Below are 13,823 nucleotides of genomic sequence, written 5' to 3'. Positions count from 1 at the left end.
TGTGTTGCGCGGTTTGTGTGTGTGGTGTGTTTTGGGGGGAGGTATGTTTTGTGCAATGTGTGTGTTGTGCGGTATGTGCGTATATTTGTGTGTGCAGCGTTGTCTGTGTGTGTGTGTGTGTCTGTGTAGGGCAGTTGTTTGTGGTTCCCAGTGTGTGTGTGGTGTGTTCTGCAGTGCGCGCGTGTGTGTGTGTGTGTGTGTGTGTGTGTTGGGGGGAGGTGTGCACTTCCCATCGTGCTCCATCCCCCATGCAGCGCACTCCCCATCGTGCTCCATCCCCCATGCTGCGCACCCCCCATCGTGCTCCATCCCCCATCCTGCGCACTCCCAAACGTGCTCCATCCGCCATGCTGCGCACTCCCAAACGTGCTCCATCCGCCATGCTGCGCACTCCCAAACGTGCTCCTTCCGCCATGCTGCGCACTCCCCATCGTGCTCCATCCCCCATGCTGCGCACTCCCAAACGTGCTCCATCCGCCATGCTGCGCACTCCCAAACGTGCTCCATCCGCCATGCTGCGCACTCCCAAACGTGCTCCATCCGCCATGCTGCGCACTCCCAAACGTGCTCCATCCGCCATGCTGCGCCAGCATCAGCCTCTGTCCCCAGCATCAGCCTCTCTGTCCCCAGCATCAGCCTCTCTCATCCCAGCATCAGCCTCTCTGTCCCCAGCATCAGCCTCTCTCATCCCAGCATCAGCCTCTCTGTCTCCAGCATCAGCCTCTCTGTCTCCAGCATCAGCCTCTCTGTCTCCAGCATCAGCCTCTCTGTCTCCAGCATCAGCCTCTCTGTCCCCAGCATCAGCCTCTCTGTCCCCAGCATCAGCCTCTCTGTCCCCAGCATCAGCCTCTCTGTCTCCAGCATCAGCCTCTCTGTCCCCAGCATCAGCCTCTCTGTCCCCAGCATCAGCCTCTCTGTCCCCAGCATCAGCCTCTCTGTCCCCAGCATCAGCCTCTCTGTCCCCAGCATCAGCCTCTCTGTCCCCAGCATCAGCCTCTCTGTCCCCAGCATCAGCCTCTCTGTCCCCAGCATCAGCCTCTCTGTCCCCAGCATCAGCCTCTCCGTCTCCAGCATCAGCCTCCCCATCCCAGCCTTCCCCAGGATCAGCCTCTCTCCTCCCAGCCTCCTCCAGCACGCCGTGCTCCTCTGCCGACACTCACAGATCCGATCGCATACACACACACACACCCGATCGCATACACCCACACACACCCAATCGCATACACTCACGCACACACACATTGACGATATCGCACATCCACGCTCATACTCACAACATCCGGAGATACCACATGCTTCTGGCCATGTGATCCTCCGGCAGGTCCTGGAAGGTCACAACAGCACAGTATCGAGGCCGAGAAGCAAGCGATATCGCCGGATGCTGTGAGTATGTGGATGCGATGTGATGTATGTGTGATTTGTGTGTGAGAGTGAGTGTATTCTACGCATCGGGTATTCTAGAATTTACGTATTGTGTAGTTCATGTATGATTTTTGTTATATATATATATATATATATATATATATATATATATATATATATATAGATGTTGTTGTGTGTAGTTACCAAGTGTTTGTGTTGGGGCTGTACATGTTGTGGGTGTTGTCTGGGTGTGACGGGGGGTGAGAGCGGTGTTGTATGTGTGTTGCGTGTGTTGCGTTGTTTGTGGAGCGCTGTGTGTCTGTAGCGTTGTGTGTGTGTTGCGCGGTTTGTGTGTGTGTGGTGTGTTTTGGGGGAGGTATGTTTTGTGCAATGTGTGTGTTGTGCGGTATGTGCGTATATTTGTGTGTGCCGCGGTGTTTGTGTGTTGGGTGCTGTGTGTGCGCAGCGTTGTCTGTATGTGTGGGTGTCTGTGTAGGGCAGTTGTTTGTGGTTCCCAGTGTGTGTGTGTGTGTGTGTGTGTGTGTGGTGTGTGGTGTGTTGTGCAGTGCGCGTGTGTGTGTGTGTGTGTGTGTGTTTTGGGGGGAGGTGCGCACTCCCAAACGTGCTCCATCCCCCATGCAGCGCACTCCCCCATCGTGCTCCATCCCCCATGCAGCGCACTCCCTATCGTGCTCCATCCCCTATGCTGCGCACCCCCCATCGTGCTCCATCTTCCATGCTGCGCACTCCCAAACGTGCTCCACCCGCCATGCTGCGCACTCCCAAACGTGCTCCATCCCCCATGCTGTGAACTCCCCATCGTGCTCCATCCCCGATGCTGCGCACCCCGCCATCATGCTCCATCCCCGATGCTGCGCACCCCCCCATCGTGCTCCATCCCCCATGCTGCACCAGCATCAGCCTCTCTGCCCCCAGCATCAGCTTCTCTGCCCCCAGCATCAGCCTCTCTCCTCCCAGCATCAGCCTCTCTCATCCCAGCATCAGCCTCTCTCATCCTAGCATCTGCCTCTCTCATCCTAGCATCAGCCTCTCTCCTCTCAGCATCAGCCTCTCTCCTCTCAGCATCAGCCTCTCTCCTCTCTGTCCCCAGCATCAGCCTCTCTCCTCCCAGCCTTCCCCAGCATCAGCCTCTCTCCTCCCAGCCTCCGTCCTCCCACCGTCCCCCAGCATCAGCCTCCCTCTCCCAGCCTCCCCCAGCACCAGCCTCCCCCAGCATCAGCCTCTCTTCTCTCAGCCTACCTCTCCCAGCCTCCCTCAGCATCAGCCTCCCTCTCCCAGCCTCCCAAAGCATCAGCCTCCACCAGCATCAGACTCTCTCCTTCCAGCCTCCCCCAGCATCAGCCTCCGCCAGCATCAGCCTCTCTCCTTCCAGCCTCCTCCAGCATCAGCCTCCCTCTCCCAGCCTTCCCCAGGATCAGCCTCTCTCCTCCCAGCCTCCGTCCTCCCAGCCTTCCCCAGCATCAGCTTTCCCCTCCCAGCCTCCCTCAGCATCAGCCTTCCCCAGCATCAGCCTCTCTCCTCCCAGCCTCAGCCTCTCTCCTTCCAGCCTCCCCCAGCATCAGCCTCTCTCCTTCCAGCCTCCCTCAGCATCAGCCTCCCTTTCCCAGCCTTCCCCAGGATCAGCCTCTCTCCTCCCAGCCTCCTTCCTCCCAGCCTTCCGCTCCCAGTCTCCCCCAGCATCAGCCTCCCCAAGCATCAGCCTCCACCAGCATCAGCCTCTCTCCTTCCAGCCTCCCCAGCATCAGCTTCGGTCCTTCCAGCCTCCCTCAGCATCAGCCTCCCGTTCCCAGCCTTCCCCATGATCAGCCTCTCTGCTCCCAGCCTCCTCCAGCACGGCGTGCTCCTCTGCCGACACTCACACACCCGATCGCATCCACTCACACACACCCGATCGCATCCACTCACACACACCCGACCGATCGCATCCACTCACACACACACAACCGATCGCATACACTCACACACACAGACACTGACGATATCGCACATACGCGCTCACAGTCACAACATCCGGACATACCACATGCTTCTGGCCATGTGATCCTCCGGCAGGTCCTGGAAGCTCACAGCACAGTATCGAGGCCGAGAAGCAAGCGATATCGCCGGATGCTGTGAGTGTGTGGATGCGATGTGTGTGTGAGGTGTGTGTGAGGTGTGTGTGAGGTGTGTGTGAGAGTGAGTGCGATCTGATGTGTGTGTGTATGCGTGTGTGTGTGCTGTTATGTTTGTGCGTGTGGAAGTCCTGCCGCTGCAGGACCTTGATTTACTGGTAACTATGCAAGCATGGTTACCAGCGCAACACGTCCCCTGCTCGCACGGGAGCCAACACCAGCATACGGCGGCGGCGTACGCTGATGTGGGCTCCAGTTGGTGAGGGGGGAAAGGGGGGGGGGGGGGGGGGGGGGGGAGTACAGTACTCACCTGGGATTCGTGGCTCCATGACCGTGTCAGTTCGGGCAATGCGGGGGGGGGGGGGAAGCGAGAGCTAACGTCTATTGCGTGAGGGGGGCGGGGCGTGGCGTGGGCGAGTTGCCAATGCCTGCAGGGTGCCGGGGCGAGAGGCCAATCTGTGGGGGGGGCAGAGCCTGGGCGAGCGGCTGGCCAATCCGTGTAGGGGGGCGGGACCATGGCGAACCCAGCGGCCAATCAGCTTTATGTCACCGTAAGGACATGTCACGGTGACACAATTTTGGAGCATGACAGACAGACAGACAGAATAAGGCAATTATATATATAGATATAGATATATATATATAGATATATATATATTATATATATATACATATATATATATATATATACATACACATACACATACATACATACATACATACATACATATATATATATATATATACACACACACATATACATACACATACATATATATATATACACACATATATATATATACACACACACACACACACACACATATATTATATATATATATACATATATACACATACATACATACATACATACATACATACACACACACACATGTATATATATATATACACACACACACACACACACACACATACATACACATATATACATATATATTACAGTACAGACCAAAAGTTTGGACACACCTCATTCAAAGTTTTTTATTTTCAGGACTCTGAAAATTGTAGGATTCACATTAAAGGCATCAAAACTATGAATTAACACATGTGGAATGAAATACTTAAAAAAGTGTGAAACAACTGAAAATATGTCTTATATTCTAGGTTCGTCACAGTAGCCACCTTTTGCTTTCATTACTACATTGCACACTCTTGGCATTCTCTTGATGAGCTTCAAGAGGTAGTCACCAGAAATGGTCTTCCAACAGTCTAGAAGGAGCTCCCAGAGATGCTTAGCATTGTTGGCCCTTTTGCCTTCACTCTGCGGTCCAACTCACCCCAAACCATCTCGATTGGGTTCAGGTCTGGTGACTGTGGAGACCAGGTCATCTGGCGTAGCACCCCATCACTCTCCTTAGTCAAATAGCCCTTACACAGCCTGGAGGTGTGTTTGGGGTCATTGTGCTGTTGAAAAATAAACGATGGTCCAACTAAACGCAAACCGGATGGAATAGCAGACTGCTGCAAGATGCTGTGGTAGCCATGCTGGTTCTGTATGTCTTCAATTTTGAATAAATCCCCAACAGTGTCCCCAGCAAAGCACCCCCACACCATCACACCTCCTTCTCCATGCTTCATGGTTGGAACCAGTCATGTAGAGTCCATCCGTTCACCTTTTCTACAAAGACACAGTGGTTGATCCAAAGATCTCAAATTTGGACTCATCAGACCAAAGCACAGATTTCCATTGGTCTAATGTCCATTCCTTGTGTTCTTTAGCCCGAACAAGTCTCTTCTGCTTGTTGCCAGTCCTTAGCAGTGGTTTCCTAGCAGCTATTTTACCATGAAGGCCTGCTGCACAAAGTCTCCTCTTAACAGTTTCTAGAGAGGAGAAGGTGTGTCCAAACTTTTGGTCTGCGCTGATCATAACCATTACCATACCTCCCAACCGTCCCGGATTCTGCGGGACTTGCACGATTTATCAGGGCTGTTCCGCACTCCCGCGGCTCACAGCTGATGTCCCGGCTCCTCCCCTCAGTGGAGTGAATAAATTAAATTAAATTATCATCGGCTCTGGATTTTCGGGGTGGCCGGGACTCGAACCCGTGGAACTGTGAGTTCATTGTTTCAAAGGCAGCAGCTTTACCACTGAGCTACTGCATGTATTGAAAGCAATAGGAAGATTTTGTTATCTTGACCTCTATACTGCAGGTGAGACACCAGAAGCAGGTTATTCAGCTGCAAAGATGGATGGAGGGATGGATGAATGGAGGGATGAATGGAGGGATAGAGGCAGGGATGGATGGATGATGGAGGGATGAATGGAAGGATAGAGGGAGGGATGGATGGATGATAGAGGGAGGGATGGATGATAGAGGGATGAATGGAGGGATAGAGGGATGAATGGAGGGATGAATGGAGGGATAGAGGGAGGGATGAATGGAGGGATAGAGGGAGGGATGAATGGAGGGATAGAGGGAGGGATGAATGGAGGGATAGAGGCAGGGATGGATGGATGGATAATAGAGGGATGAATGGAGGGATGAATGGATGGATGATAGAGGGAGGGATGGATGGATGATAGAGGGATGAATGGAGGAATGAATGGAGGGATAGAGGGAGGGATAGAGGGAGGGATGATAGAGGGATGAATGGAGGGATGAATGGAGGGATAGAGGGAGGGATGGATGATAGAGGGATGAATGGAAGGATGGATAGAGGGAGGGATGGATGCATGGATGATAGAGGGATGAATGGATGAATGGAGGGATGAATGGAGGGATAGATGGAGGGATAGATGGAGGGATAGATGGAGGGATAGATGGAGGGATAGATGGAGGGATAGATGGAGGGATAGATGGAGGGATAGATGGAGGGATAGATGGAGGGATAGATGGAGGGATAGATGGAGGGATAGATGGAGGGATAGATGGAGGGATAGATGGAGGGATAGAGGGAGGGATAGAGGGAGGGATAGAGGGAGGGATAGAGGGAGGGATAGAGGGAGGGATAGAGGGAGGGATAGAGGGAGGGATAGAGGGAGGGATAGAGGGAGGGATGGATGATAGTGGGATGGATGGATGATAGAGGGATGGATGATAGAGGGATATATAGATACACGACAGATAATAGATAGAGGGATAGAATCATAGATAGAATCATATAAAGAATCATAGATAGAATCATAGATAGATAGATGGATAGATAGAGAGATAGAATCATAGTTAGATAGAATCATAGATAGATAGAGAGATAGAATCATAGATAGATAGATAGAATCATAGATAGATAGAGGGATAGATAAATACTGTATCTCAATGTTGGTGAAAGAGTCAGATTCATTTGTTCCCATAAAACTACTATAAAGAAATGAGGAAAAAAATACAAATACAATTTTTTAATTTTTTTTTTATCTTCACCACCTTGGATTCAAACCAGCAACGTTCAAAACTTGTGTCCAGCAACCTCCTAGCTTTCCTAGCTGCTCTAGCTGGTGAGCCACTAGGATTGATGATGTCAGAGGGAGGATTTCACATAAATGAACCTACAATGCAGCCTCTTACACAGCAGATTACACAGGACACAGCTCCATTGTACAGAGCAGCATCTCTATGTCCTGTATTCTAGAGGGAGAGGAAAAGAGGATTTTTTTCTTCTAATAAAGTTACTAAAAATAATAAAAAAAAATAGAATAATGTAATTTTATTGCACTTTTTTTAATAAAATAATAAACATCACAAATCAGCAAATAACATGGACATATTTGGTGTCCCTGTAATCGTAATGACCTGAACAACACAGCGATCAGATTATTTATGGGGATCGGTAAATGGCGGGAAAAAAAAAGGCGCAATTTATTATTTTTCTTTATTAAAACCCATAAAAAATGTAATAAAAATGAATCACTGAGGCCGTGTTCACACATAGCGTAAATGCTGCATTTTTTCTGCAGGTGTCCGCGCCACGAGTGCAATAACAATGTTCTATAATTATTGCGTGTTTGCGGTATTTTTTATACATTGTCCCCCTTATTTGATACATGTTTGTTGCTGATGTGAATCCTGAAGCTTATAAAGAAAGAAACACCAAATCCGCACAGTTCAGCGGCGTCTTTCCACGCACCAGGAGCGGAGATTTCAGGACGTCTCATCCACTTTGCTTGGACAATTAGTCAGTGTTCACATATAGTGTAAATGCTGCATTTTTTTCTGCTGTTTCTTTGCACATTTATTCTGCTGTGTTTAATTGTCCAAGTAAAGTGGATGTGATTCATGAAAAGACGCCACTGAATTCTGCGGTTTTCGGGGGGGGGGGGAAAGGGGTTTCTCTGGAGGTTTCTATGTGGAGCTTAAAAAAATGCAGGAAAAAAAGCTTCTCTGTACATAAAAACACTTAAAAACGCAGATTCACATGTGAACCAAAAACACATTAAATAATGGAGAAAAGGCAGAAAAAAATGCAGCAAAAATGGAAAAAACAGAGAAGATTGTTATTGTGTAGTTTGGTGCAGACAGAAACAAAAAGAAACAGAATTTATGCAACGTGTGAACACGGATTGATAGTCAGAAATAAGCAACATGTCATAGTGACAGAAATATAAAAAAATTCTGACTGCTATAAATATGAATGAACAGTCCGGGGCATCTGCTGAATGACCCTTACAGCTAAATGGGTGTGGCTAGGGGTGTGGCTAGGGGCGTGGTCAAAATTTGCCGCGGCGCGCTGCATACTTTGTCCCTCTTTCCTTTCTTGAAAAGTTGGGAGGTATGCATTACCCATACCCTACCATACATACATACATTGAAAATGATAATCTATCTGGTTTGAACATTTGAGAGTTTAAGAATAAAGATTGAGGTTTTAGATCTATAGATTAAGTTTTTTTTTCCTATGTTAGATTAGCTATAGTGCCATGGGTTGTAAGCTTCTTGATTATGTTGTGCACCGTGGACAAAGGAACATTAAAGGAGTTGTCCGACATTAGCTTACCAAAAATTTTGAGTTTATCTGTGCTCTATTATAAAACACCCCTACATTATTATTTTTTGTTTTCTATCCTATGTTCCTCTTGAATTATCCCTTTATTCTCTGCAGCTCTTTGTTTACATACAGCTCCAGCAAACTGACCACTTCCTGTGCAAAACCTCAGTCAGAGCTGGCACCGCCCGACCTCACTGTCCCCCTGCCCGCCCTCTGCACACACATTCCTTGTCAGTATTCTGCCCAGTACCTGACCTGTTATCACTCTAGCAATGGAAATAACAGCCCCACATCGGGCTCTGCACCACACACACACACACACACACACACACACACACACACACACACACACACACACACACACACACACACACCACATCACATCAGGCTCTGCAATCCTCCCCCCACCCATACACAAACACACGGTGTTCTGTACCGATTCCCCCCCCCTCACCATCGTTCTGTACCGACCCCTACAGCCATAGGGAACACATGTGGGCTACATTCACATGACTGTTCCGTTTTTGCGGTCCACAAAAAAAAAAAAACAAAAAAAAAAAAAAAAACTGTCCATTTTTTCACGGATGCATCCGTGTGCCTTCCGTTTTTTTTGCGGACCGCAAAAAACGGAAGCAGCAAGAAATATAAATAGATGAGTAGATATAGAGATGAATAGATAGATATAGAGACAGAGATAGAGGGATGAATGAATGAATGAATGAAGGGATAGATAGATAATGGATAGATGAATAGATAGATGAGAAAGACATATATAATGTCCCACCCCCCTGCATATTCTAAGCTGGCACCCTTTAGTGACTTTCATGTGGCACTAATGGGTGCTTAGCCTTGTATGTAGCCAAAAAAATAAATTAAAAAAACAAAAAAAAAAAAAAACAACAACATGGGGTCCCCCCCTATCTTTTGTAGCCAGCTAGGGTAAAGCAGATGGCTGCAGCCTGCAGACCACAGCTGGCAGCTTCACCTTGGCTGATAATCCAAAACAGAGGGCACCCCACGCTATTTTAAATTAACTAAATAATTTAAAAACAAAAACCATGGGGTCCCCCCCAAATTGGATCACCAGCCGAGGTAAGGCTGGGGTCTGGTAATCTCAGACTAGGGAGGTCCACTGTTATTGGACACTCCCCAGCCTAAAAATAGCAGGCCGCAGCCGCCCCAGAAGTGGCACATCCATTAGATGTGCCAATCCTGGCGCTTTTCCCCCCAACTCATCCCATTGCCTTGGTGCGGTGGCAAACGGGGTAATATATGGGGTTGATGCCAGATGTGTAATGTCACCTGGCATCAAGCCCTGGAGTTAGTGATGTCACGCATCTATCAGATACCCGACATCACCAACCCAGTCACTAAAAAAAAAAATTAGACAACAAAAAAAAAAAGTTTTATTTGAAAAAACTCTCCCCACATTCCCTCTTTCACCAATTTATTGAAAAGAACAATCAAATCCGGGTCCGGCATAATCCAATAAGGGTGACTTGACTATCCATATAATAGACAATGTCCCCCCAGTCAATGAAGAACAGAATGTTCCCCATTGGCTGGGAGAGCAATGCAGTGACCTGAGCTAACATCAATAGGTCAGCCCAGGTCAATGCAGGGGATGACGAGTGCTGCCAGGAGGTTAGATGAGATCATTACCTGCTGTGACGATCTCCTCTTCACTCCTGTCAGCGATGTCACTGCCTTCTATGCCCGCCGCGTTCTCAGCAGTATCGCCCGTGACGTCACCGCTAGTGACGTGAGAACGCAGCGGGCATAGGCGGCAGTGACAGGAGTGAAGAGGAGATCGTCACCGCAGGTAATGATGTCATCTAACCTCCTGGCAGCAGCGTTAGTCATCCCCGCGGCAGCCAGCACTGCAGGGTGAGAATCTGCATGCAGGCAGACACACAGTGCAATGAAGGCAGCCGCGGGGCTGGAGCGGGACACAGACTGCACGGGCACTCCTGCTATCCTGAGCAGGGGGGACGGTGCTGGCGGTGACACCGTGGGCGGGGAGAGTACGGGGTGCGGGGGAATGTGTGGGAGGGTGCAGGGAAGGGGGCAGGGACTCACGCACTGTACCCACCCAGCAGGGTGGCAACAAGCTGTTCCAGATTTGCATGTAAACATGGTCCTGCCCATGTTGACATGAAATGACCGCAAGCAGCAAAATCGCAGCAGGAGCAGTCACATGACCGCTCTGAGCCGGGGGAGAGGGCCTGACAGCAGGGCAGGTAAGTGGTCTCTATCTACTTACCAGCCCCAATGTAGCCTAATAGTGTAATAATAAAAAAAAAAAAAAAAAGTCAAAATAAGCCGGATAACCCCTTTAAGATCTCTGGAGATGGACTTGTAACCTTGAGATTGTTGATATTTGACAAAAAGTTAGGTTCTCAAATCCTCAACAGTTATCTTCTTTCTGTTCACCATGCTAAATGTGTCACCCAGACACAAAATTAAAAATTGAGTCAACTTCTCCCGTTTTAACCCCTTCACGACCGGACAACTTTGCGCTTTCCGCTTTTTTTTTTTTTCGCCATTATTCCAAAAGATATAAAACTTTTTATTTTTCAATCAACATGGTCATGTGAGGGCTTGATTTTTGCAGAACGAGATGTACTTTTAAATGAAACCATGAGTTTTACCATATAGTGTACTAGAAAACGGCAAAAAATTCCAAATGCAGAAAAATTGCAAAATAAGTGCGATCGCACTATTGCTTGAGATATTTGATTCCTTGTGCTCACTATGTGGTAAAACTTGTGCCAGTGTGATGCTTCAGGTCAGTGTGAGTTTGTAAACACCAAACATGAGTAGGTTTACTTTTATCTAAGGGGTAAAAAAAAAAAACACAAAAAAAACCCAGAAGTTTGGCCGAAAAAAGTGGCGTACGTGTTTTACGCCATATTGCGTGACCCATAGTGTTCTGAATTTTCAGAATCTATGGCTCAGTGACTGCTTATTTTTTGCGTCTCAGGCTGATGTTTTTAACGGTACCTCTTTTGCACAGATGCTAAGTTTTGATTGACTGTTATTGCATTTAGCGCAAAGTTTGTGGCGATGAAAAAAAAACAAACTTAATTTTGGCATTTGAAATTTTTTTGACGCTACGCCGTGTACCGATCAGATTAATTAATTTTATATTTTAATAGATCGGGCATTTCTGAACGCTTCGATAACAAATGTGCGTATATTTTTTCTTTATTTAACCCTTTAAATTTTCAATGGGGCGAAAGGGGGGGGGATCGCTCTTCCATAACGCTGATCACAGCTACACAGCTGTGATCAGCAGATATGCTCATTTCCTGTCTCACACAGGTCTCAGCCGGGTGAAACCGTAAGAGTCATGTGAGCTACAGGAGTCATCACGTGATCCTGTGCTACCATGACAACCACTGGAAGTCACGTGACATCCGGTATCGGGCGGTGAGTAAACGTTTACCACGATCGCGATTATAATGGCGCTGTCACTTATTGACAGCGCTATTTAAGGGGTTAAACGGCATGGGTGGATAACTATTCCGCTCGTACCTAGCAGGCACACATGTCAGCATTATAAATCAGCTGAGATGTGTTCAGATCTTCCTCTACTGCTAGCAGCAGCAGGAGATTAACACTGACCGCTAGGACGTAATTTTACCGCCTGCAGTCGTTAAGGGGTTAACTGGTTTCAGGTATGATGATTTTTTATATTGCCCACACCTGTTAATTTCCACAGGCGAGTTTGAATGAGCATCACATGCTTGAAACAAAGTTGTTGAGCCAACAATTTTGTCCAGACCATTTTTGCGCTTGTGTGCGATATGTCCAGTTTGCCTTTTTTCCCCCCTCTTTTTGTGTTCTTCCAATACACACAAAAGGAAAAAAATGTCTGACAAAAAACATGTGTAATTATTTTCCGAGAGAAAGGCCTCATTTTCTGAAAATTTGAATGGTGCCAACACTTTCACCACGTCTATTAAGTATCTGTATAATGCGCCTGTGGATTCAGAGGCTGCAATGCAGCTTGTATTATAGAAAATGTTCCCAATCTTGTCAGTGCAGGCTGTGGCTCAGAGCTTAAAGCTGGGTTCACACTAAGCGACCGCGACAACGATGTCGCTGTTACGTCACCATTTTCGGTGACGTAACAGCGACCTTGTAAGTCGCTGTTATGATCGCTGCTTAGCTGTCAAACACAGCAGAAGCAGCGATCATAACGTCGCTGTGCTACATGTGCAGAGAGCAGGGAGCCGCGCTTAGCGCTGGCTCCTTGCTCTCCTAGGTACAGTACACATCGGGTTAATTAACCCGATGTGTGCTGCAGCTACATGTCACAGTGCAGAGAGCAGGGAGCCGCGCACACTGCTTAGCGCTGGCTCCTTGCTCTCCTTGCTACAGTATACATCGGGTTAATTACCCGATGCGTACTGCAGCCACATGTGCACAGTGCAGGAGCCGGCACTGGCAGCAAGAGCGGAGGCTGGTAACCAGCGTAAACATCGGGTAACCAGGGAAAGGTCTTCCCTTGGTTACCCGATGTTTACGCTGGCTACAGCTTACCGCAGCTGCCAGTGCCGGCTCCTGCTCGCTTCATTTCGTCGCTCTCTCGCTGTCACACACAGCGATGTGTGTGTCACAGCGGGAGAGTGACGACCAAAAAATGAAGCTGGACATTCAGCAACGACCGGCGACCTCACAGCAGGGGCCAGGTCGTTGCTGGATGTCACACACAGCGACAGCGACGGGACGTCGCTGCAACGTCACAGAAAATGGTGACGTAGCAGCGACGTCGTTGTCGTTGTGTGTGACACCAGCTTTAGTGGTTGCTAGGTTGATAAACATGGATTCGATTCCCGGGTAGACCAGATCAAAAGAGAATTGTTTATTTAACTAATGTAATTCTGTGCAGAACAGAGATTGAGTGTCCCTGCCCCCTGAGGAGGAGCTAAAGAGCAATGAAGACGCCAAAGGAAAGACATCACATGGACCAGAGAGAAAGTGAGTAGAAGTCAGATAAAGCCCTGACCTGCCTGGACCGCGTGACTGTACCCTCAAATCAACAGTCCCACATATTCTAGGCGGGTTCACAGGTATGCACAAGAAAAGTCTAATAACTTGCCTGTTTCTTGATCTGTTGTAACAGCTGCCGTTAACCCTACTCCAGAGGATCCCCTACCAGTGGTGGGAATGGCTCTTGGAGCAGTGTGCAACACATATCGGAGCAGTTGGGATTTGGCAACAGATGGGTCACCTACAAAATGCAATATATACAACTGTAGATACCAATGGAGAAACGCACGCAAACACACTATGTGTCAACTTTATATAGTCTTTACCTATAAGGAGAACATTAATATCTCCTCTTATGCGAGTTCCATTCTCAAGAACTTTCTCATTTCC

General features: G+C 48.2%; 1 protein-coding gene across 1 annotated transcript in view; it reads right to left on the bottom strand.

The window, feature by feature from the left end:
* Positions 1-13,823, bottom strand: part of LOC142244164 (maternal DNA replication licensing factor mcm3) — a 77,209-nt gene that overhangs the window by 42,014 nt on the left and 21,372 nt on the right. Inside the window, exons 7-8 of the mRNA XM_075316361.1 lie at positions 13,760-13,823; positions 13,543-13,674 (exon numbers count right to left, since the gene is read on the bottom strand). The exon at positions 13,760-13,823 is cut by the window's right edge and continues 90 nt beyond it. Of these exons, the coding sequence (XP_075172476.1) occupies positions 13,543-13,674; positions 13,760-13,823 (196 nt within the window). The remainder of the gene's footprint in view (positions 1-13,542; positions 13,675-13,759) is intronic.

Source organism: Anomaloglossus baeobatrachus, chromosome 6 (genome assembly GCF_048569485.1).
Source record: "Anomaloglossus baeobatrachus isolate aAnoBae1 chromosome 6, aAnoBae1.hap1, whole genome shotgun sequence".
Taxonomy (NCBI): Eukaryota; Metazoa; Chordata; class Amphibia; order Anura; family Aromobatidae; genus Anomaloglossus; species Anomaloglossus baeobatrachus.
This window is presented reverse-complemented; position numbering and strand designations above follow the sequence as displayed.